This window comes from Loxodonta africana, chromosome X (genome assembly GCF_030014295.1).
Source record: "Loxodonta africana isolate mLoxAfr1 chromosome X, mLoxAfr1.hap2, whole genome shotgun sequence".
Classification (NCBI taxonomy): Eukaryota; Metazoa; Chordata; class Mammalia; order Proboscidea; family Elephantidae; genus Loxodonta; species Loxodonta africana.
The window spans coordinates 130148353-130175039 of NC_087369.1; the positions used below are offsets into that span (position 1 = coordinate 130148353).

The following is a 26687-nucleotide window of genomic DNA, read 5'->3' on the forward strand; positions in this document are numbered from 1 at the left end:
TGCACCCCACCAAGCCCTGACTGCCAGATAAGGCCTCTTTGTCAGGTTTGGAGTCAAGCTATAGGGGTAGGGGTGGGAGGTTGGAATTGAGCCTCTAAGAACACTAGGCAGAAAAGAGAAGCCAACTCAAGGAACTCCTGGGGTGTGGTCAGGATATTACATAGGCAGGTGCATGTGTCTCCCAGTAATTGTGCATGTGCATGGTCAGGTGTGCTGGTATCAGTGTATATATGAGAAGGCTCCACTTCCCGTGATCCAGGGCTAAGCTGGAAGGCCCAGAATCTCTGTGCCTACTCATGCACCACTCTCATATAAGTTAGTATGGCTGCAATGTGAATAGTATACTCTTATATGTGGTGCCCTTGTGCAGTGCACAACCTGAACATCAATACTGGCATCCCTGAATCTGCCTACACCTGACTGGTACCTTCAGGGGTGGAATATCCAATAAGCAAGGTAAGCACAGTACTTACTTTGCTTATCAGGTCATCTGTAGTGAACAATTTCACATTTTTTCACCACATCAGAGATTCTGCTTCTTGGAATGGCTGGCATCTATCTCTCTCCCAACCCCACAGCACCTTCCTATAGAATCAATATCTCTTTTCAAATTTACAATCCCTGTCAGGTGTGCAGATAACCCAGTAAGCAAGGTAAACATGGGCTAACTTGTGTTTACTTACTAATTTGTAGTGAACAATTTTACATGTAAAATAACTACAGATTAGTAAGTAAGTACAAGTAAGCCTGTGTTTACCTTACTTATTGGATAATCCACCCCTGGGTACCTTCTTCCGGGAGTCAGCCCTATTTCAGACATCGGTTAGCGTTCTGTCTGGCTTATTAACTTGCAGTGATAGCTAAACAGAACTTTTTCCTGCCAAACCACCAAATTTGAGAACTGAAAAGGGTAACAGATATCCCTATCCCGAGCCCACCCCTCCCCCCCGCCACTCGACTGTCAGTTTGTCATACTGGGGGGCTTGCTGATTGCTCTGATGCTGGAAGCTATGCCACCGGTATTTAAATACCAGCAGGGTCACCCATGGTGAACAGGTTTCAGCTGAGCTTCCAGACTAAGACAGACGAGGAAGAAGGACCTGGCAGCCTACTTCTGAAAAGAACTAGCCAGTGAAAACCTTATGAATAGCAGCAGAACATTGTTTGATATACTGCTGGAAGATGAGCCCCTCAGGTTGGAAGGCACTCAAAATACTACTGGGGAAGAGCTGCCTCCTCAAAGTAGAGTTGACCTTAATGACTTTAATGGAGTCAAGCTTTCTGGACTTTTATTTGCTGGTGTGCCAAGACTCAAAATGAGAAGAAACAGCTGCAAACATCCATTCATAATTGGAGCATGGAATGTATGAAGGATGAATCTAGGGAAATTAGAAATCATCAAAAATGAAATGGAATGCATAAACATTGATATCCTAGGCATTAGTGAGCTGAAAGGGACTGGTATTTGCCATTTTGAATCAGACAATCGTATGGTCTACTATGCCAGGAATGACACCTTAAAGAGGAATGGCATTGCATTCATCATCAAAGAGAACATTTCAAGATCTAGGGTAAAGTACAATGCCGTCACTGATAGGATAATATCCATATGCCTACAAGGAAGACCAGTTAATACGACTATTATTCAATCTTGCGCACCAACTACTAAGACCAAAGATGAAGAAATTGAAGATTTTTACCAACTTCTGCAGTCTGAAATTGATCAAACATGCAATCAGGATGCATTGATAATTATGGGTGATTGGAATACGAAAGTTGGAAACAAAGAAGAAGGATCAGTAGTTGAAAAATATAACCTTGGTGACAGAAACAATGCTGGAAATCACATGATATAATTTTGCAAGACCAACAACCTATTCATTGCAAATACCTTTTCTCAACAACATAAACGGTGACTATACAAGTGGACCTTGCCAGATGGAATACACAGGAATCAAATTGACTACATTTGTGGAAAGAGATGATGGAAAAGCTAAATATCATCAGTCAGAACAAGGCCAGGGGCCAACTGTGGAACAGACCACCAATTGCTCATATGCAAGATCAAGTGGAAGCTGAAGGAAATTAGAACAAGTCCACGAGAGCCAAAGTACAACAATCTTGAGTATATCGCACTTGAATTTAGAGGCCATCTCAAGAATAGATTTGACATGTTGATCACTAATGACTGAAGACCAGACAAGTTGTGGAATGATATCAAGGACATCATTCACGAAGAAAGCAAGAGGTCATTAAAAAGACAGGAAAGAAAGAAAAGACCAAAGTGAATGTTAGAAGAGACTCTGAAACTTGCTCTTGTATGTTGAGTAGCCAAAGCAAATAGAAGAAATGATGAAGTAAAAGAGTTGAACAGATTATTTCAAAGGGCAGCTGGAGAAGACACAGTAAAGTATTAGAATGACATGTGCAAAGACCTGGAGTTAGAAAACCAAGAGGGAAGAACACGCTCGGCGTTTCTCAAGCTGAAAGAACTGAAGAAAAAATTCAAGCCTCAAGTTGCAATACTGAAGGATTCTATGGAGAAAATACTAAACAATACAGGAAGCATCAAAAGAAGATGGAAGGATTACACAGAGTCACTCTGCCAAAAAGAACTGGTCGATGTTCAACCATTTCAGGAGGTAGCATATGATCAAGAACAAATGGTACTGAAGGAAGAGATCCAAGCTGCACTGAAGGCACTGATGAAAAACAAGGCTTCAGGAATGGACAGAATACTAATTGAGATGTTTCAACAAACAGATGCAGCACTGAAAATGCTCACTCATCTATGCCAAGAAATTTGGAGGACAGCTACCTGGCAAACCGACTGAAAGAGATCCATATTTACACCTATGCCAAGAAAAGGCGATCCAACTGAATGCAGAAATTATTGAACGATATCATTAATATCACATGCAAGTAAAATTTTGCTGAAGATCATTCAAAAGTGGCTGCAGCACTACATCAAGAGGCAACTACCAGAAATTCAAGCTGGATTCAGAAGAAGACATGGAAAGAGGGATATCATTGCTGATGTCAGCTGGATCATGGCTAAAAGTAGAGAAAGCCAGAAAGATGTTTACCTTTGTTTTATCTACTATGCAAAGGCATTCAGCTTTGTGGATCAGACCAAATTATGGATAACATTGCGAAGAATAGGAATTCCAGAGCACTTAATTATGCTCATGAGGAATCTGTACATAAATCAACAAGCCGTCCTTCGAACAGAACAAGGAGATACTTCCTGGTTTAAAGTCAGGAACGGTGTATGCTTTCACTGTACTTATTCAGTCTGTATGCTGAGCAAATAATCTGAGAAGCTGGACTATATGAAGAAGAACAGGGCGTCAGAATTGGAGGAAAACTCATTAACAACCTGCGATATGCAGATGACAGAACCTTGCTTGCTGAAAGTGAAGAGGACTTAAAGCACTTACTGATGAAGATCAAAGACCATAGACTTCAGTATAGATTACACCTCAACATAAAGAAAACAAAAATCCTCACAACTGGACCAGTAAGCAACATTATGATAAATGGAGAAAAGATTGAAATTTTCAAAGATTTCATTTTACTTGAATTCACAATGAACATCGATGGAAGCACCAGTCAAGAAATCAAATGACATATTGCCTTTGGCAAATCTGTTACAAAAGACCTCTTTAAAGTGTTGAAAAGCAAAAATGTCACCTTGAAGACTAAGGTGCACCTGACCCAAGCCATGGTGTTTTCAATCGCCTTATATGCATGTGTGGAAACCCTGGTGGCATAGTGGTTAAGAGCTATGGCTGCTAACCAAAAGGTCAGCAGTTCGAATCCACCAGGCGCTCCTTGGAAACCCTATGACGCAGTTCTACTCTGTCCTATAGGGTCGCTATGAGTCGGAATCAACTCGACCACGATGGGTTTTTTGGGTATATGCATGTGAAAGCTGGACAATGAATAAGGAAGACTGAAGAAGAATTGATGCCTTTGAATTATGGTGTTAGTGAAGAATACTGAATATACCATGGACTGTCAGAAGAATGAAGAAATCTGTCTTGGAAGAAGTACAGCCAGAATGCTCCTTAGAAGCAAGGATGGTGAGACTATGTCTCACATACTTTGGACATATCAGGAGGGATCAGTCCCTGGAGAAGAACATCATGCTTGGTAAAGTAGAGGGTCAGCGAAAAAGAGGAAGACGCTGGATGAGATGGATTGACATGGTGGCTGCAACAATGGGCTCAAGCATAATGATTGTGAGGATGGCGCAGGACTGGGTAATGTTTCATTCCATTGTGCACAGGGTCAATATGAGTCAGAACAGACTCAACAGCACCTAACAACAACAACAACAGTCCACGCCCTTCACATTTTGATAAAGAAACTAAAGCCTAAAGAGATTAAGTGACTTGCCCAAGGTCAAGAAGCTAGGTAGTAACAAACTCAGGACTTGGTCCAAGGTCTTCCAGCTCCTACTTTGTTTCTTTCCTCTCACTGGGTTCTTTTTGGTTTGTGGAATGTGTGTGTATTTGTTTTAAGATTTGAATAATTCTCATAAACTTTACAAGCATTTTTTAATTTAGTCTATGTGCATCCTACTTCATGAATAATAAGGAACAGGGAGGAAATGGGCAGGTTTTATCTTCCGTACACATGCACTATTTTGTTTTTCTTTTAAGAAAGAGAATGATAAAATACTTCACTCATCACTCACTTTTTAATTAAGAGGAAGAAACATCAAACTCTATTCACTGAAGTTTTTAAAAGTAATTTAAAGTCCATTGGTTTTGCATTAAGGCTAAGGTGTATTGACTAAAAGTCAAGAAAACAGGGTCCTAAAACTGGCTCTGCCTCTAACTCAGGGTTGGCCTTAGGGTGGCTGCTTAATCAGCTTGAGCCTCATTTTCCTCACTGATAGAGTTGGACTCACTAGATGATGTCTTAGGTCCTTTTCAGCTCTGACAATTTATGATTCTGTGATGAAAGAAAAGATGGTTCCTGGGCAGGAGGGGGTAGATAAAGAGCTATGAGGGATATAGAAAAAGGTAAGAGAATGGAAAAAAGGTTCTGGAAAAGGGAGAGGAATGGAGGGGGTGGCATGTAGGGAGAGAGAGAAAGAAAGGTGAGACAAAGAGGAAAACAGGGAGAGACAAAAGGAGTCAGAAAATGAAGAACAATGAGGTCAGTGGGTTCTCACTGGGTATGTCAGGCTCACGCTGCTCCCCACCTCGTCCCCTTTCCCTGAACTGTGGCTATTAGAGCAGATCACAATGAGCTCCCACTGCATCTGCCATTCATAGCTCTTTCTGCCTGGCAGTCAGATCATCTGGCTCTCCTTTCACATTTCAAAGGGTATGTACGAAATAAGGGATGAGTTTCCTGTACAATCCCAAATATTATGCATCTGTGTGTACAAAATGTAAATTTGTGTCAGTGTAGTGCGATGTTATGGCACGTCTTAGAGAAACCTGTCCTTTGGTGTTACCAAACCAAACCCACTGCCATGGAGTCGATTCCGACTCACAGCGACCCTATAGGACAGAGTAGAACTGCCTCATAGAATTTCCAAGGAGCGCCTGGCGGATTTGAACTGCTGACCTCTTGGTTAGCAGTCATAGCACTTAACCACTATGCCACCAGGGTTTCCGTCCTTTGCTGTTAGTGTCTGCTAATCCAGGCACATGATATGAGATTTCCAGATCTTCCATATCAATTCTTATTTTTTAAATTTTATTTATTTTAAACAGAAACTAGATGGTGAATCTTCTTTAAAACACTCCTAGTAGAAGATCATTTCAGAAGGCCCACTGGACCTTTCGTTTGATCTGTTGACTCAGTTGACTTAAGCTCCCTCCCAGAATCCTCTTCAGCTCTAGCCAGGCAGTGTTCTAGCCTCAGCTGTCTTACTTCATGCCCTGCCATCAATCTAATCTTGACTATGTTATTCTCACTAACACCTTCCTTTTGTGCAGATAAAGGCCGCCTTTGGCCTGCATAGTTCAGAAATATTCACAATCTCACTGACCAACAGTCATTCTGGAAACTAACTTAACTCTCTGCCTCCTTACAAAACGAGAAATTATCTGACAGATTCTTAAAGGCCAGTTAGATACAGATGTTTATTTTTTCCCTTTCTTGATTCTATACTATACCCTTCCAGCCCCACCAAATAAAAAAAAACCACAAAAATTCTTCCACAGAATCAGAGAACCATAGCATATCCAAGGCAGAAGAGGCCTTAGAGATATCTTAGTCCAATAATTCTCAACTCCGGCTGCATATATAGGGGAACTTAAAAAAAAAAAAAAACCCCATTCCTCGGCCCCATCTCATACCAACTAAATCAGAGGCACCAGAGGTGTTGGGCCTGGGTGTGGGTTTTTTTTTTAAGTTTCCCAAGGAGATTCCAACATGCAGACAGGGCAGAGAACCACTGCTAAGTTTGACACCTCATTTCATAGATTAAAAAAAGGGGGGGATGTCTAGGTCTTTGAGATTTCCTGCAGAATCTTAGAGGTAGTAATATATCTGTAAAGCTGTCATCTCAGTCCATTTGACATTCAAAAGCTATCTGATTACCTTGCCTTTGGTCTTTCAAAGAATAAAGCTGCCAATTCCCCAATACCTGAAGTTTGCATTTGAAGCAAATCTTCTGATTAAATTAAGTTCAAGGCAAGATCCAGAGGTTTCCTATCACTAATTTAAGTCAAAGCACTCAGCTATATTGAGCAAATACATAACATGCCAATCTTGGTGTTATAGTCCCCTGCCAATTATTTATACAATGGAGGAGAGCATTAACTTGTAAAGTCCAAAGTGGTAGACAATCCAAAAACCCATTCCTGCTCTGTTCTGGACTTTCTTTGTAGTTGCTGTTGAGATTGAGAGTGTTTGCTGCTCTTGGGAGTATCTTCAAACAAAACAAGGAAACCACACTGGGAAGGCCTCACTTAGGAAGCACAGAGAGACAGTCTAGTTTCCCTTTTACCCCCTGCTTAACACTTTCCTGCTGAGAAGAAACAGTTCATCTCTTCAATTGATACAAAATTTGTTCTGGTTGCCAAATTCCAGTATCTTAGAACAAGAGGTTGGGGGTGGCCCTAATTAAACTTAAAAGAGAGAAAGTTAAGTGAAAAAAAAAACATTCTAGTTCACACAGCAAAAAGTAACCTGTAGTGAAGCTGAGAAAAGAGATAAGTGAATAATTTTTAAAAGGCTCAATGATATCACAGGATAACAGGAATAAGATGAACAACTAGAATTTGAAAAAGGGAAGGGGAAAATCTACCCTACACAAACATGTCTCTAGACATCTCCTCACAAACAATTGACACGGAGAGTCATTTCTTCTATTTTTATATCTGTAATCTGGAATGGGTGACAGAAGAATTTGGGTCTGAAGGGTTTTTTTTTTTCCACATGCACAGTAAATACATGGAGCTGAAAGGATCAATGAAATTATAAGTAAGTAGATTCGTTGCTGAGGAAAATCATTGTCAAAAAATGTGAAACAAGTCTATAAGTAGATATAGACAAGAAACTGGAAAGACTTGCCAAAAACCTCAATATTTTTTCCCAAGACTAATTCCTAAGTCATTGCCTTGTTTTTAAAACCCAAGAAGTCTACAGATTAGATAGCTGTTGGATATCCTACCTCATAAATCGCTATGTTGGAGTTTTCATATGTAGCTGGAATTAGACTCCCTGAAGAAAAGGAGAGCCTTGGGGACCTCCCACTTTGGACCTCTGAGGTGATCTGGAAGCTTACACTGGCACGACTTCCTCTCTGTAAAAAGATGAGGAAATAAAGGTTATGAACAAAATTCTCTTGATTTAGAACAGAGCATTAATCTATGGTATAAATACTGTACTTATCTGTTTTTTTTTTATTCCTAAGAAATTAACTATAAGAGTTGAATCCTATAAACACAAGATTGATTAATTTTCCCTATCTCTCAGTGCTTTTTTTTTTTTAGGGTCAGAGTTGGTACCCTGTTTTGCCTTCATATACCTCTCCCCACCACACACACACACAAAGTGAAGGTTTGCAGGTGCTTCTTTTGCTAGAGAAGATTAAAATCATAGACTTGGGTAGTAAGAAAGATTATCAGTCATAATCTAGTCTGAGGCTCTCATTTTAGAGACAAGAAACTGAGACCAGAAAGGTGAAATGAGTTTCCCAATGTCATATAGCTAGTCAATTATTTGGTTACAAGAAGTGTTGTTTATAAAATCTAATATTTTGAAACAAAAGAGAAAAAATCTATACCAGAACTAGGACACAGTCCTAACGTCCTGACTCTCAGACCTGGCTCTTTTCATTTTTACCATTCTGAACGGCATCTTCTTTGTGCTTAGATTAATGGCAGAAGGTATCCCAGAAAGCAATAAGATGGTGGAAAGTGAGTAGCTCATCTGCCTATAATTTATCAGTCTGATGCTTAAGTAGGCCAAATTCTCTATTCTTTGATTTGCTAACTTGTACACATAGTCTGGTAAGAAAAGTCTGGGGACTGCACAGTTGAATGAGAACAGGAAGAATTATCTGCAATCTGCATTAACCTTTAAAAATTGAACTTCTGGGCGGGGCCAAGATGGCAGAGTAGTCAAATGCTTCTGGTGTTCCCTCTTACAACAAAGACCCCCCAAAAAAGTGAAAGATTATATTTATGACAAGCTAGGAGCCCAGAACATCAAAGGCAAAGATAGAAAATGGACTGAGCAGCAGGGGGAGGGAGAGGCAGTTCAGAAACAGAGAGGAGTTGCCAGACCTGAATCACCAGGATCCCTCAGGTACCACTCCCGGGAGCAGATGCTGCGGGCTGGTGGTACCTTTGGGCCACAGTTTACTCAAGGAGAAAGAGCCAACCACACAGCCTACTCACACTTCCAGAACTAGAGAAGAACAGTATTCTCTGCAAAAGCTAAGTACTTGCGTATCTTTTACCGAGCCCCCCCACCCCCCCCGCCCAGCCAGCTTCAATGGCTGTTGATTTCTCTAGGCCTGAGACAGGCTCTGCTGAGTGCCCTGAGCCATTCTTCCAGCCTTGGAGAAGTAATAAATTCACAGTTGGGGGAAAAGATAATTTGCCAGCTCCACTAACCTGGGAAGCTCAGGACAGAAGCAGTTCCTGTCCAGGCATAAATGGTCCATGGACTTTGAATACTTTTCCACCTTGCATAGACCTGTGTGGTCCTATTTCAGGAACACAGGCCCTTGTTGGCAGACTGCAACTGTTTCAGCTGTATGGTGGAGAGGGGGGTGTATGATGTTTAACACTGCTTTGCCTATTAAGCAGAGTCCTCACCTACCCACATCAGGTGCATAAGCACCGGTAGTGCCACTCAGGTCACTCAGCCACCTGCGACAGAAGTCCAAGCATAACTAGTACCTCCCAGTCCTTACAACCAAAAGCATTGGGTGCCCATGGTCCATCTGCAGAAGCCGCCCACCTGTGCACTCTAGGGAACAGGGACACACTTTCCTCACAGACACTCAGGGGATGATTGTCAGCCCCCTGCCTTGTTCAGAGCATGACTCTCTACTGCAACCAGATGCCCATATCTACACCAATCATCCCTACCCCTCTAAGACAGTAGGACAGAGTCTGTCCTGAGCTGAATCCATACCAAAAAAGTGAATGGGCTCCTAGGCTGATACACCTGATAACAGCTCTAGCCATCTGGAGACAAGACGTCAGAGCTTCAAAGGAGAAAATAATCAAGCTAGCTCACTTGAGCAACCTATTTGGGCATATCAAAACAAAACAAAGCAAGAAGCTAGGATACAGTAAGCAAACATAAAATAAACTAATACAATAACATACAGATAACTCGGAGACAACAGTCAATATCAAATCACATAAAGAAGCAGACCATGATCACTTCAACAAGCTCTCAAAACAATCAAGGGATCTACTGGACTAACATGCCTTCCTGGAATTACCAGATGCAGAATACAAAATATTAATATATAGAACTCTTCAAGACATCAGGAAGGAGATCAGGCAATACACAGAACAAGCCAAGGAACACACAGATAAAGTAGTTGAAGAAATTAAAAAGGTTATTCAAGAACATAATGAAAAATTTAATAAGCTGCACAAATCCATAGAGAGACAGCAATCAGAAATTCAGAAGATCAAAAATAAAATTACAAAATTAGACAACTCAATAGAAAGTCAGCGGAGAATATTTCAGCAAGTGGAAGGCAGAACTGGTGAGACTGAAGATAAAGCACTTGGCACTAATACAGTCAATGAAAAATCAGATAAAAGAATTTTAAAAAAGTGAAGAAACCCTAAGAATCATGTGGGACTCTATCAAGAGAGATAACCTACAAGTAATTGCAGTAGCAGAACAGGGAGGGATAACAGAAAATACAGAGAGAATTGTTGAAGATTTGTTACCAGAAAACTTCCTCAATATCGTGAAAGATGAGAAGATATCTATCCAAGATGCTCATCGAACTCCACATAAGTTAGATGTCAAAAGAAAGTCACCAAGACATATTATAATCAAACCTGCCAAAACCAAAGATAAAGAGAGAATTTTAAGAGCAGCTAGGGATAAATAAAAGTCACCTCCGAAGGAGAGTCAATAAGAATAAGCTCGGACTACTCTGTAGAAACCATGTAGGCAAGAAGGCAGTGGGATAACTTATATAAAGCATTGAAAGAAAAAAATTGCCACTCAAGAATAATATATCCAGCAAAACTATCTCTCAAATATGAAGGCAAAATTAGGATATTTCCAGATAAACAGAAGTTTAGGGTATTCATAAAAACCAAACCAAAACTACAAGAAATATTAAAGGGAGTTCTCTGGTTAGAAAATCAATAATATCAGGTATCAACCTAAGACTAGAACACTGAACAGAGCAATCAGATGTCAACCCAGATAGGGAAATCACAAAAATAAATCAAGATTAAAAAACGCTCAAAATGGGAACAGCGATGTTATTATGTAAAAGAAGACAACATTTAAACAATAAAAAGGGACTAAGAAACGTAGTCATAGATCTTTCCTATGGAGAGGAAGACAAGGTGAAATGAAGAAATAAAAGTAAGGGTTAAACATAGAAAAACAGGGGTAAATATTAAGGTAACCACAAAGGAGACTAACAATCCTACTCATCAAAATAAAATACAAGAAAAAAATACTCAGCAGAAACAAAATCAACAACCACTAAGAGGAAAAGACAGTATATAAACTACTCAGCACAAAAAATTAAGTGAGAGAAAGGAAACTGTCAACAACACACAAAAAAAGACATCAAAAAGACAGCACTAAACTCATACCTGTCCATAAATATACTGAATGTAAATGGACTAAATGCACCAATAAAGAGACAGAGAGTGGCAGAATGGGTAAAAAAAAAAAAAAGATCAGTCCATAGGCTGCCTACAGGAGACACACCTTAGACTTAGAGACACAAATAAACTAAAACTCAAAGGATGGAAAAAATATATCAAGGAAACAACAATCAAAAAAGAGAGGGAGTGACAATATTAATTTCTGACAAAATAGACTTTAAAGCTAAATCCACCACAAAGGATAAGGAAGGACACTATATAATGATTAAAGGGACAATATACCAGGAGTATATAACCATATTAAATATTTATGTACCCAATGACAGGTCTACAAGATACATAAAACAAACTAACAGCATTGAAAAGTGAGATAGACAGCTCCACAATTATAGTAGGAGACTTCAACACACCACTTTCAGTGAAGGACAGGACATCCAGAAAGAAGCTCAATAAAGACATGGAAGATCTAAATGCCATAATTAATCCACTTGACCTCATAGAAATATGCAGAACACGCCACCCAACAGTAGCTAAGTATACTTTCTTTCCTAGTGCACGTGGAACATTCTCCAGAATAGACTGTATCTTAGGTCATAAAGCAAGCCTTAGCAGAATCCAAAACATTGAAATATTACAAAGCATCTTTTCTGATCATAAGGCCATAAAAGGAGAAATCAATCACAGAAAGACCAGGGAAAAGAAATCAAACACTTGGAACCTGAAAAATACTGTGCTCAAAAAACAACTGGGTTATACAAGACATCAGGATGAAGTAAAGACATTCATAGAATCCAATGAGAATGAAAACACTTCCTATCAGAGACTTTCATACACAGCTAAAGCAGTGCTCAAAGGTCAATTTATATCAATAAATGCACACATCCAAAAAGAAAAAAGGGCCAAAATCGAAGAAATATCCCTACAACTTGAACAAATAGAGAGCAACAAAACAAACCCTCAGGAACCAGAAGAAAGCAAATAATAAAAATTTGAGCAAAATTAAATGAAATAGAAAACAGAAAAACAATTCAAAGAATTAACAAGACCAAAAGCTGGTTCTTTGAAAAAATTAACAAAATTGATAACTCAGTGGCCAAACTGACAAAAGAAAAATAGTAGAGGAAGCAAATAATCCAAATAACAAATGAGATGGGCAATATTACAACAGACCCAACTGATATTAAAAGAATCATATCAGATTACTACAAAAAATTGTACTCTAACAAATTCGAAAACCTAGAAGAAATGGATCAATTCCTAGAAACACACTACCTACCTAAACTAACACAAACAGAGGTAGAACAACTAAATAGGCTCATAACAAAAGAAGAGATTGAAAAGGTAATCAAAAAACTCACAACAAAAAAAGCCCTGACGCTGACGGCTTCACTGCAGAGTTCTACCAAACTTGCAGAGAAGAGTTAACACCACTACTACTAAAGGTATATCAGAGTATAGACAAGGATGGAATAGTCCCAAACTCATTCTATGAAGCCAGCGTATCTCTGATACCAAAACAAGGTAAAGACACCACAAAAAAAGAAAATTACAGACCTATATCCCTCATGAACTTAGATGCAAATATCCTCAACAAAATACTAGCCAATAGAATTCAACAACATATCAAAAAAATAATTCACCATCACCAATTGGGATTCATACCAGGTATGTAGGGATAGTTCACATTAGAAAAACAAGTAATATAATCCATCATAGAAATAAAACAAAAGAGAAGAACCACATGATCTTATCAATTGATGCAGAAAAGGCATTTGACAAAGTTCAACACACATTTATGATAAAAACTCTCAGCAAAATAGGAATAGAAGGAAAATTCCTCAACATAATAAAAAGCATTTATACGAAGCCAACAGTCAACGTCATACTAAATGGAGAGAGTCTGAAAGCATTCCCCTTGAGATCAGGAACCAGACAAGGATGCCCTTTATCACCACTCTTATTCAACATTGTGCTGGAAGTCCTAGCCAGAGCAATTAGGTTAGATAAAGAAATAAAGGGCATCCAGAGTGGTAAGGAAGAAGTAAAAGTATCTCTATTTGCAGATGACATGATCTTACACACAGAAAACCCTAAAGAATCCTCAAGAAAACTATTAAAACTAATAGATTTCAGCAAATTATCAAGATACAGGATAAACATACAAAAATCAGTTGGAATCCTCTACACCAACAAAAAGAACATCAAAGAGGAAATCACTAACTCAATACCATTTACAGTAGCCCCCAAGAAGATAAAATACTTAGAAATAAATCTCACCAGAGATGTAAAAGACCCATACAAAGAAAACTACAAGACATTACTACGAGAAACCAAAAGAGACCTGCATAAGTGGAAAAACATACCTTGCTCGTGGATAGGAAGACTTAACATTGTAAAAATGTCCATCCTACCAAAAGCGATCTATAGATACAATACAATTCCAATCCAAATTCCAACATTTTTTAATGAGATGGAGAAACAAATCACCAACTTCATATGGAAGGGAAAGAGGCCCCAGATAAGTAAAGCATTACTGACAAAGAACAGGGTGGGAGGCCTCACTCTACCTGGTTTTAGAACCTATTATACTGCCACAGTAGTCAGAATAGCCTGGTATTGGTACAACAACAGATACATAGACCAATGGAAGAGAATTGAGAATCCGGACATAAATCCATCCATATACGAGCAGCTGATATTTGACAAAGGCCCAAATGGAGAAAAAACTGTTTCTTTAAGAAATGGTGCTGGCATAACTGGATATCCATGTGCAAAAAAATGAAACAAGACCCATACCTCCCACCATGCAGAAAAACTAACTCAAAATGGATCAAAGAACTAAATATAAAATCTAAAACGATAAGGATCATGGAAGAAAAAATAGGGACAACGTTAGAAGCCCTGATACATGGCATAAACACTATAGAAAACATTCCTAACAATGCAGAAGAGAACCTAGACAACTGGGAACTCCGAAAAATCAAACATCTATGCTCATCCAAAGGCTTCACCAAAAGAGTAAAAAGACTACCTACAGACTGGGAAAAAGTTTTTAGCTATGACATTTCCGTTCAGTGTCTGATCTCCAAAATCTACATGATACTGCAAAAACTCAACTACAAAAGGACAAATAACCCAACTGAAAAATGGGCAAAGGATTTGAACAGACACTTCACTAAAGAAGACATTCAGGTAGCTAACAGATACATGAGGAAATGCTCACGATCATTAGCCATTAGAAAAATGCAAATCAAAACTACAATGAGATTTCATCTCACTCCAACAAGGCTGGCATTAATACAAAAAACACAAAATAATAAATGTTGGAGAGGTTGTTGAGAGACTGGAACACTTATACCCTGCTGGTGGGAATGTAATATGGTATAACGACTTTGGAAATCGATTTGGCACTTCCTTAACTACCATAGGATCCAGCAATCCCACTCCTTGGAATATATCCTGGAGAAATAAGAGCCTTTACACAAACAGATATATGCACACCCATGTTCATTGCAGCACTGTGTACAATAGCAAAAAGATAGAAGCAACCAAAATGCCCATCAATGGATGAACAGATAAATAAATTATGGTATATTCATACAATGGAATATTATGCATCAATAAAGAACAATGATGAATCTGTGAAACATTTCATAATATGGAGGAATCTGGAGAGCATTACGCTGAGTGAAGTTAGTTGCAAAAGGACAAATATTGTATAAGACTGCTATTACAAGAACTCGAAAAATAGTTCAAACAGAGAAGAAAATATTCTTTGATGGTTACGAGACTGGGGAGGGAGGGAGGGAGAGGGGTGTTCACTAATTAGATAGTAGATAAGAACTATTTTAGGTGAAGGAAAGGCAACGCACAATATAGGAGAGGTCAGCACAACTGGACTAAACCAAAAGCAAAGCAGTTTCCTGAATAAACTGAATGGTTTGAAGGCCAGCATAGCAGGGGTGGGAGTTTGGGAACCATGGTTTCAGGGGACATATAAGTCAATCGGCATAATAAAATGTATTAAGAAAACATTCTGCATCCCACTTTGGAGAGTGGCATCTCAGGTCTTAAATGCTAGCAAGCAGCCATCTAAGATGCATCAACTGGTCTCATCCCACCTGGAACAAAGGAGAATGAAGAACACCAAAGACACAAGGTAATTATGAGCCCAAGAGACAGAAAAGGCCACATAAAACAGAGACTACATCAGCCTGAGACCAGAAGAACTAGATGGTACCCGGCTACAACTGATGACTGCTCTGACAGGGAACACAACAGAGGGCCCCTGAGGAAGCAGGAGAGCAGTGGGATGCAGACCCGAAATTCTCATAAAAAGACTAGACTTAATGGTCTGACTGAGACTAGAAGGATCCTGGAGGTCACGGTCCCCAGACCTTTTGTTAGCCCAAGACAGGAACCATTCCCAAAGCCCACTCTTCAGACAGCATTTGGACTGGACTTTTATGGGATAGAAAATGGTACTGGTGAGGAGTGAACTTCTTAGATCCAGTAGACACATTAGACTATGTAGGCATCTCCTGTCTGGAGGGGAGATGAGAGGGCAGAGGGGGTCAGAAGCTGGCCGAATGGACACAAAAATAGGGAGTGGAGTGAAGGAGTGTGCTGTCTCATTAGGGGGAAAGAAACTAGGAGTATATAGCAAGGTGTATATAAATTTTTGTATGAGAATGACTTGATTTGTAAACCTTTCACTTAAAGCACAATGAAAATTAAAAAAAAAAACTACAATGAGAAAAAAAAATTGAACTTCTTTATCTTCACCTCAACCAGCAGACTTATTTCACATGAAGAAGTAACAAATCAACAGGTTCCTCATATTCTTCTCCATGTCTCCAAATGTGCCTTTCTTAGAATTATGGCAATTCAAAGCTGGCAGTTACATTTGGTATTGTCTAGTCCAACCCTAAGAACCCCTAGTGGCCTGATGGTTAAGAGCTTGTCTGTTAACTGGTTGGCGGTTTGAACCCACCAGGTGCTTCAGGGAAGAAATACCTGATGATCCGCTCCTGTAAAGATTAACCCATTGCTGTCGAGCTGATTCCGACTCATAGCGAGCCTATAGGACATAGTAGAACTGCCCCATAGGGTTTCCAAGACTGTAAATCCTTCCAGGAGCAAATTGCCACATCTTTCTCCTGCAGAGTGGCTGGTGGGTCCAAACCAGTGACCTTTCAGTTAGTAGTCAGGTGCTTAACCACCGCACCACCAAGGCTGCTCTGTAAAGATTATCACCTAGAAAACCCTATTAAAAAAAAACCATGGCCAATGAGTCGATTCCAACTCATAGTGACCCTATAGGACAGAGTAGAACTGCTCCATAGAGTTTCCAAGGAGTTCCTGGTGGATTCAAACTGCTGACCTTTTGGTTAGCAGCCGGAAACCCTATAGGATGGTTCTATTCTGTTACACAGGGTCGAAGCCTAGAAACCCCTATGGGGCAGTTCTACTCTGTCACATGAGGTCGCTATAAGTCCAAATCGGGTCGATGGCACCTAAGGACAACAGTCCAGTCCTTAACTCCAACACTCTCATTTCACAATGAGGAGACAGAGACCTAGAGAGGGATATAGGGGCTGGAACAAGAATCTAGGTGTTACATTTCCTGATCCTGCACTCTTTCCACCACATCATACTCTATTTCACTCTTGAATGCCAATAAAAAGATAATCTTAAGTACTTTCCAACACTCTGTTCTTAATGGTCTTTGATCAACTGAAGATAAGTAGTTGATTTAACCCTGAGTTAGGCACAATATACCAAGACTATCACACTTAAATTTCCAAGACAATGGTAAACTCTACCCAGCCCCCAATGTGCTGAAATCTTAACAATTAAAGATTCAGACAAGATATAAAACTTGACTCTTCACATAACCCTCCCCTCCACCTGAACTCTCCCCAACAGAGCAAGGCCAGAGAGGAATCTACTTCTCTTTCATTCTTTATTTTCATATCTCAGCAGGAGCACCTAGATCTGTATGTTGAGATATAGACCTCTCCACAAAGGGCAAGGGAGAAAGTGAGAATATCTGCCAAAATCCACATCCATTTGGGCTTCAGCTTCACTTTCTTCTAAAAACTTCCTTTCCTATCTTGACTTTTCCTGACCTGCCAATTTTTCTAGACTGAATTAATTTTATATTCACCAAGAGTTTACACTTTCAGACATTCCATTTGGATGGAATTCTTGGCTTGGCTTTTTGACTGATTAGACACAGCCAGCTGCAAGTTTGTGACTATGCAGCAATTAAGGAAAATGTATGCTTCCCCTATCTTTTCCCATCAGAATCCCCAATACAGGCCAAATGCCAAAAGGGATCTGGAGGCCAAGAGCTATGTTCTTCTAGGGTAATGCCATCCTTTTCCACCTGGGCCAAAATAGTAAAAATAAAACAACATTCCTGATAAGGCTATCAACCCCTGTTGTTGTTCATTTTTCTCACTCATATGGTGAAAAGTGGTGATGATTTTTTTTAACTCCCATTATGTCAAAATTTATGCATAAGTGAAAGGAAAGATCTATCATCATGATCAAGATTCTAAAACCCCAGGCACTTTGTTCATTTGAATTTATGATGATTTTGTGAGAATGATTATGCTTTAGTCACCCAAATACAGTTTGTCTCAGGACAAAAGAAAGAAGGCATAGAGAAAAGTTTTATAGATGTCACTAGACTATGGCAACAAGAGCTAAAAAAAGGGGGGGGGCTAATTCAGTCCAAAATTTAGTTACATGTATTGTTTTGATACTTTAAATCCAAAACATCTAAGCAGTTGACATGAACTGTCATTTTAACATGGGTTTCACCAAAAAAAGTAGGGGTTTTAAAAATTGGTTTATTGCTTTTGACCAAAACTTTACTATATTTTGCTGCATTTTGACAATGACTTCTAGTCATCTGCTTTTATTACTGATCACCCATTTCTAGATAAAATAGCTTGTCATAGAATTGAATACTTTTTTTTTTCCTTTGGATTGGGTTATATATTGGGATTGCTTCAGAGCTTAGACCTCAGCAACTATTCTTTTTTCTGGAGGTGGGCATATTGGATATATCACATCCAGAAAAATTCTACCACCATGAGTCCTAAGGTCCCCTGATGGCTTCAAAAAATGGAGACTAATATCAATAAGTCTTTATGCCATGAGGGTAGAATGTAGCTTTCAGTTACAGTGATAGCTTTGGCTTCCAACAACACATTTCCAGGAACATGATATCAGCCTTATAAAAGGAGCTGATGATTTCAACAAGAGGCAGGGTTATAACTGAGAATTAAACCAAACAGATGAACATTTTATTTGATTCCAATTGTGTCGGGTATAGCCATGTACTGTATTTTTACAAAAATAATGTACATGATCTATGTTTGTTTGCCAACCATGCCCTCCCCACCCCAGGTATTTTTGTAAGTGTGCTATGCCAATTTTTTACATGTTGCTGTTAAAAAAAAATTAGCATAGAGCACCATGAAAATACCTTGGAGGGGGAGGGGGAAATGTAAAATACAGTAAATCCATTCTCACCCAGCCAATTTAAATATACTTTTCAGTGTCACATTTAGATAAATGACCAAGTAATTAAAATTTAATTAATTAAAAATTAATTTTCAGATCTGATACAGCAGTATGGCAAAGAAAGGTAAATGGCACATGGCAGGGGCAATATGATGTGTTTGCATCCTCTCCCTACATCTCACCATCACCATGTTGGAATTTGCAAAGACTAATGTCTCTGTCGTGGCCACAAATACTGGCATAAAAAAAAAAATTCCCTTATTCCCAGCTACTTTTGGCTAACCTCTTTCCCACACATGGAGTTCTTCCTCTTCTCCAAGCTTCTGTTTATGCTGTTTTCTCTGCCTAGAATTCCTATGGGGACCAGGCAGATAGTATTAAACAAGTGAAATAGGCTAAGTATAGGACAATATAGAGTGATTGAAACTGTGGCAAACTGCAGAGAGCATACCTCTTCCAAAACAGGAACGATCACTGAGTTTCAGCCAATTGCCACAATGGAACCCTAGGTGGGACCCCCAAAAAAACCAAACCCGCTGCCGTCGAGTCGATTCCGACTCATAGTGACCCTATAGGACAGAGTAGAACTGCCCCATAGAGTTTCCAAGGAGTGCCTGGTGGATTCAAACTGCCGACCTTTTGGTTAGCAGCCGTGGCACTTCACCACTAAGCCACCAGGGTTTCCCCCTAGGTGGGCAGATCTTTTAAATTTTAAAGAAAAGTTAGAAATCCTGACTTTTATGTGAAATCTCTCAATCTTTACATTCTGGCCACTTTTTTTTAACTGTGAGGGTCCAACAAAAGTGGTTACTAGTTTGTGACCTTTGACTTAGACAAATCCTGTCCTTCCTTCTTTAAGACCCAGCTTTGGTGCCATACTCTCTGAAAAGCCTTCCTCCACTGATCTGCCTCCTCTGAAGTCCTACAATATTTCTAGTTTCTGTTCTGCAATATGTTGCCTACTTACTCACTTGTTGTGGTATGATTTGTCTCCCTAACTTGACTGTAATCCCACTGGAGGCAGAGACTACAGGCCATCCCTCACGAAGCCTAGCTCAGGGCTAGGACATAGCAGTAGGCACTCAATGAAGATCACCTATTACAACACAATCATAAGCAGAAGAGAATTCCTGATGAAACTCAACTCCCATTTGTTGATTCATTTGCCAAGCTTTTACAAGCACCTAACCCTGGTGGTGTAGTGGTTAAGTGCTATGGCTGATAACCAAAAGGTCAGCAGTTCAAACCCACCAGGCGCTCCTTGGAAACTCTATGGGGGCAGTTCTACTCTGTCCTGTAGGGTTGCTGTGAGTCAGAATCTACTCAACGGCAACGAGTTCGTTTTTGTTTCTACTACACTGTAAGAAGCCCTGGTGGTGCAAAAAGTTAAGTGCTCAACTGCTAACTAAAAGATTGGCGATTCAAACCCACCCAGAGGCTCCACAGGGAGAAAGACCTGGTGATCTGCTTCCATAGATTACAGCTTAGGAAACCCTATGGAGTAGTTCTACTCTGTCACACAGGACTGCTATGAGTCAAAATCAACTTGACGGCACCTGATAACAACAACACTGTACTATACTATACTATACTATACTATACTATACTATACTATACTATACTATACTATACTATACTATACTATACTATACTATACTATACTATACTATACTATACTATACTATACTATACTATACTATACTATAGAATTGGGCTCCACAGGATTTTCAAAGGCTAATTTTTCTATAGATTCCTAGGCTGCTCTTCCAAGGCATCTCTGGGTGGACTTGAACAACCAACCTTTTGATTAGTAGCCCAGCATGTTAACTGTTTGTCCAGCCGGGGACTCAACAGGTCCACTCTGACACACATGGGGAATCGACTTGACAGCAACTGGTTGTTGTATTTATTTTTACTATACTGGAAACCCTGGTGGCGTAGTGGTTAAGTGCTATGGCTGCTAACGAAAAGGTCAGCAGTTCAAATCCACCGGGCACTTCGTGGATACTCTATGGGGCAGTTCTACTCTGACCTATAGGGTCGCTATGAGTCGGAATCAACTCAACCACAATGGGTTTAGTGGGTTATACTATAAGCACCATGTCAGGTGTTATGGGCCAACATTAATAAAAAAAAATGTATTCCCCCCCCTTGAGGAACTATCAAATGTTGAGAGTCCAAACATACAAAGAATGGCTAAAAGAAGTCAAAACTAAACTATTGCCCAATGTGAACTGCATTAAATTTTACAAAACTGTTCTAAGAGAGGACATCCAATAGAAATGCAGTGTGAGCCACATATATAATTTTAAGCTTCTAGTAGTCACATTAAAAACATAACAAGCAGGTGGAATTAATTTTAATATATTTTATTTAACCCAATATATCTGAAATATTATCCTTTCAACATGTCACTGATATTTAAAATTAATCAAATATTTTACGTGTTTTAAACTAAGTCTTTGAAATCCAGTGTGTATTTTACTCTTACCCTACATCTCAATTGGGTCTAGCCACATGTCGAATGCTCGATAGTCACTTGTAGCTTGGGACTACCACACTGAACAGTGCAGTACGAGAAAGGGCTGTTCCTTACCTTACTGCCAAAATGGGGATTGATAAAGGTCACATCCTCCAAAGTTAGGAGAATTCTGTTGGGTCCTTTAATCAACCGGATTTTATTTATACGACGCCTGAAACAAGCATAAAATCACAGTGTTACAGGGAACCGGATGTTTTGCAAACCCAGGGTTGATTTTCCCTAAGACAGAAGTTAAAGAATACCCAGGATAATCGGGAGGATAACCACGCATGGATGTTTACCATAATACCGACAGCAAAGGGAGGCAGCAACCTTGATCCCCACAACTTGCAGAGTTACAAAGACCAAAAGAGAAAAATGTGAATGTGCTTGAAGGGGCACTAATAGGGAAGGATGAGGGTGCTGCAGGGGGATGGTATCTCAGACTAATAAAATGATGATCCCACATCAAGGGCACATTCAAAATTACACCTCTGAATTCTTTTGAAGGGCTCAGCACCCTTTCTAATGTGCCATAGTACTTATCCTAACAATACCAAGGCCAAGAATCATTAATCTCCATTTTACAGACGAAAAACACATTAAAGAGACAAAACAAAATTAAGCTAATTGAGTGATATCCCCTAGCCTGAGGCAGAGCTGGGACTTGAATCCTTGGTCCCTGGCTGTGGGCCCAGATTGCAGCCCACAAGACCACTTGTCTTGAGAAGTCACATCTATGCGTTGCCAAAGCAACAGGTTGAAAAGTGGAAAAATTCAATCAGTTTGTTGCTTTGTCTACATGATTCCAAACAAGTGAGCCAACTGATTTTTTTTTCTTTTACCGAATTGGTCTCTTGTTTGAGCATTACATAGACACAATTTAAACCTGATTCTCTCCAAACATGTCTATTAATTTGCAGCGAATGTAATTATTTTCTGCAAATCGATTACTAGACACATAGGAGATTATGATGTCTATACGCACAACGAGGTTGGTCGTCTTAGTTGAGCTGACCAGGCAAGGAGGGAACCTTGGATTAGTCTGCATAGGTATTTTGTTCTATTTTGTCCTAGGGAGCTCTCTGACAGCTACAGTTTGGCTTCACTTTTTCCATAACCCCATAATAGTCACCCTGTGGATTGCACTAAAGCCAGAGCAGGGAAAACAACCACTGAATCAAAAGGCTTTGTGAAATTGCTCTAAAGAGAAATCTACAATGGCACTGTAGCTTTAAGTACCAGCAACCAAGTCAGTTTTTCTCAGCGATTCCACTGGTTTGTAAACAAACAATTAATGTGTTTCTAATTGTCTGCCAACAAATATGTCCCTTATCACTGTGGGAGCTGCTGCCCTGCAGAGAAAATTAAAAGAGCCCTGTAGTGAATTCTTGGGTAGAGCACATGAATCATTTGGCAAAGTAAAGCATCACTCCGTAACTTATCTGTTTCTTATATGTAATGAATGGTCTTAAAGCAGGCACACCTGTAAAAATAATCATGCTACAGAATACACTCTAATACTGGACTCTCAATCCAGAGACCTGGGGTGCAGTCAGTGCAGGTTCTGTCATTAATTAGCCATGTGACCTTGGCTAAGTAATTTAACCTCTTCATGCCTCAGTGTCCTATCTAGCAGGATAATAGTCTTTGCATTATCCACCTTATAGAGTTGTTTTGAAAATTGAATGAGATAATGAATGTGAAAGTGCTCTGAAAAGCATGGAGCTTTATGAAGGGCTAAAGGCTTATTATTACCATTATCATCATTAGTATTACAAAGCACAGGAGAACTTTATAGAAAGGAAACACAATCTGGTTCGGAGGAGTAAGGAAAAAGGAGGAGTTTAAAGAATTATTTGTTTGGGGGTGGTTAGGTTCTTTGCACGTCTTTCTTTCTGAAAAAAAAAAATTTAAACAATCAAAACATACAGGAAAGGAAGGAACAGAGAGTCACTCTCCTGCAAAGTAATCACCATCTATTACAGAAACTCATCAGCCGTTCAGCTCTTCTGATTGCAGCCGTGGTGGGCAGGGAGAGGGAGGAAGGCAGCAAAGAGGGGGCATCTTTTGTGCTTTGTTAGCTGAAGAACCAAGGACCAAGCAGCTCCAGGAAATGATGTGCCTCTCTCCCATCTCTGCGTTTTCTGTGACCACTTGAAGTATCAATTGTCTCAAATTCATTTTCCTCTCCAATCATTTTCCTCTCTAATCATATGCCTCTCCAATCATTTTTTCCTCCTGTCTTCTTTGCCCTTCGGCTCACAAGCTCCAAACAAACCCTGCCCCCACCAGCCCCCGTTTTTTTTTTCCTTCCTGAGCATTGCAAACTGGGCTTATTCGATGCTTAAAGAACCAGTCCATTCACTGGGAAAGATCAGTGAGACCAGTCATTTGGGGGGATTGACAAGCAACATAAACAGTGGAGGAACTCCATTTGTCAGCTTTCCATGGGATGTTTTGGCATTCGGTAGACAGACCCTATTAATCCTCAAATCTCTCTGGAGGGAGAAGATTTTTGATTAGATGGCATTTATTTTTACTGAGTATATAATGGTGTTAATTAAATACTTTATTCCTTGGCAGCAGCTATGTTAAAGACATTCAGTTTCTGTTCTCACAGAGATATGTCCCAGTCACAGAAATTAAAAGGAAAACTTCCTTGAACTAACATCTTTATCAAATGTGTTTTAACAATTCACAAACTGTGTGATATTATCAAGTTTCTAATCCTGGGGATATTGAATAAAAGTGGCTTTTCCACAGAGATACCGACATATTAAAATACTAAGAGTAACATTTGTCATGGTTTCATTCCAGAATTTTACAAACTCCTTAGAATAGTAGAGCTGGAAGGGCTATTAAAGCTCACCTAATCCAATTCTTTCCGTTCACAAATGAGAAAATTGTGGCCAAGACAGGTTAAGTGACTCGTCCAAGGTCACACAGCTATACAATCTAGACATTTTTCCTTGGAACTTACCCAAATGGCCCCAGTCCATGCCATATTGTCATTAGGACCAGCCTTACAAACAGGTGACAAAGATGTGGTTTTCAGGGTGAAAGGAGTAATGTGGGAGGGTTGTGACTGATTTCATTTTTCACTTTCCCCAACTCATCTTATTATACAAAAGGTCCAACTGTTAAAATGCAAAGATTATCCTGAACTAGTTCATCAGAGTAGTTGATTACCAATTAAGGGACCTGAGGGAGTAAGACAAAGACAGGATGATAACAATGATGACGGTGATTAGATAGGATAGCTTTTTCCCAAGGAAGAACAGTAAAAACATGGAATGTAATACTCTGGGAAAAAGGCATGAGTATCAAAGTGAGAATCCTGACTCTCCACAATTAGCAGGACAGTCTTGTGTGCCTGGGAAGAGGGTTGAGATTTACCATTAATATTGAGCCCTTGTGGCACAGTGGTTAAGAGATAGGGCTGCTAACCAAAAGGTCAGCAGTTCAAATCTACCAGCTGCTCCTTGGAAACCCGATGAGGGGCGGTTCTACTCTGTCCTATAGGGTCACTATGAGTTGGAATTGACTTGATGGCAAGGGGGTTGGTATTTTTTGGTTTACTATGAGTTAGGTACCGTTCTAGGTACTTTACTTAAAAAAGTACTTTAGTTTATTTAATCCCCACTACAATCTTGTGGGTTAGTACCATTATTCTTAGAGTTAGGATTCTAGCCAAAGCCTGCCTAATCCTTGGAACTCATTAATAGCTCGACTCCATTCCCTACAAGTCCGTGCCATTTGGGGAACAAGGTGGTCATACAGACTCTACCAGTGGAAAAGGGAGCACAGATAGGGAATAGGCAGGCCTTAAAGTACTAGTTCTCCTATTTCACCATGGTGTTGAGAGCCAGATCTACTCACGGGAAACAACACTGACAACACAGCTGAGGAAGTTATTCTTGGCATCATGAAAACACTTCACTCTAAATGGGGTGGTAGGAATGGGAAATCACTATAAAAAAAAGGAAAATCAGTGGGTCATGTAATAAAGGAATTGTACCAAAACATGACTTCCTGGAAATCAATACTAACGAGGCTGGTATTTTTTTTATATATACAAAAGGAACAAAAAGTGTACCTTATAAAGTAAGCAAATCCATTAATAGACAGCAGGGCTATAAGCAAGGCCAGGCAGACCATCACTGCAAAGGCAGGGTCGATGCCTACAGAGAGCAAGAGGAAGAGGAAGAATGGCATTATCAGAGAAAGGCAGTAAATAAAGGGCACCACGGAGCGACTTCTCATGCTTTCTGGTGACTCTAAAATCAAGCCACATCTACCTAACCTAATTCCATTTTTCTCCGGCACAGTCTGTCTTGTTGACTTTATGGACACAGAAAGCAATTTCACTGTTCTGAAGCAAAAACCACTCACCACTCTGACAATAACAAATCACCATGAATTAAGGCTGACCTGGGTGTTTCTCTGGAAGAAAAAGTCCTCGAATGGAAAACTTTGAGTACCTTAATTTAAGTTGGATGGCAATTGAGTTCTTGAGAATAAATATGTTACCTCACCTGTGAAGGGTAAGTATTATATTGCCTTCATAAAATAAAAGCTCTTTTTTTAATTCACCCAAGCCCATAGACCTCGTGATTTATGGATGAAAAACATAACACTTGTCTTTCAAGGGTGAGTCTGATTTTGATAATTAGTGTTTTCATCAGCATGTAAATTGGCCTCTGCAAAACTGAAATATTCGGATAGATCACTAAGATTTCAGAGGGAAATATATTGAGTACCTACTACCTACATGAGTGAAGAGGTAGTTGGGTATGTCATGCTAAAGCAAAATAGAAATCAAAGCCTATTTCAAATAGATGCATTTTGTTTTTTGAAGGGTGTGGTGTGTGCTTGCATAGAAACAATACGGGTCCTTCCAAAGTTCCCCTCTGGCTCTCAGAGATCTGATAAAGTTTCCCCTCTTCCACCAGCTAGAGGAGTTCCATCAGTCAGTCAAACTGCAAGTATTTACAGGATGCCTACTGTGTTGAGTGGTTGGGAAGGAGAGGGGCATAAGAATTATGAGCTGTGGCCCCTGCCCTCAAGCAGCAGTCTATTTAGGGGGAAACAATCAATACACAAGAAACAATAGAAAAGCAATTTTGTGCTAAGCTGTGTGGTAAGACTTTTAATTCAATGGGAGTTCAGAGAGGAGAAGAAGTAATGTGGGCTGTTGGGACCTGACTGGCAGGATTTAGATACGTCAAGGGGAGGACAGGTAATCTTTCTAGCAAAGGAAACAATCACAGGTAACAGCCGATGAAAGACCAAAGAGAAGGCTGATGCCTTCCTCTTGTTAG

The 26687-nt window shown here is 39.7% G+C and overlaps 1 protein-coding gene across 1 annotated transcript in view; it reads right to left on the reverse strand.

Moving 5' to 3' along the window:
* Positions 1 to 26687, reverse strand: part of GUCY2F (guanylate cyclase 2F, retinal) — a 124873-nt gene that overhangs the window by 73306 nt on the left and 24880 nt on the right. Inside the window, exons 4-6 of the mRNA XM_003414807.4 lie at positions 25463 to 25547; positions 21439 to 21535; positions 7643 to 7774 (exon numbers count right to left, since the gene is read on the reverse strand). Coding sequence (XP_003414855.1) covers positions 7643 to 7774; positions 21439 to 21535; positions 25463 to 25547 — 314 coding nt within the window. The remainder of the gene's footprint in view (positions 1 to 7642; positions 7775 to 21438; positions 21536 to 25462; positions 25548 to 26687) is intronic.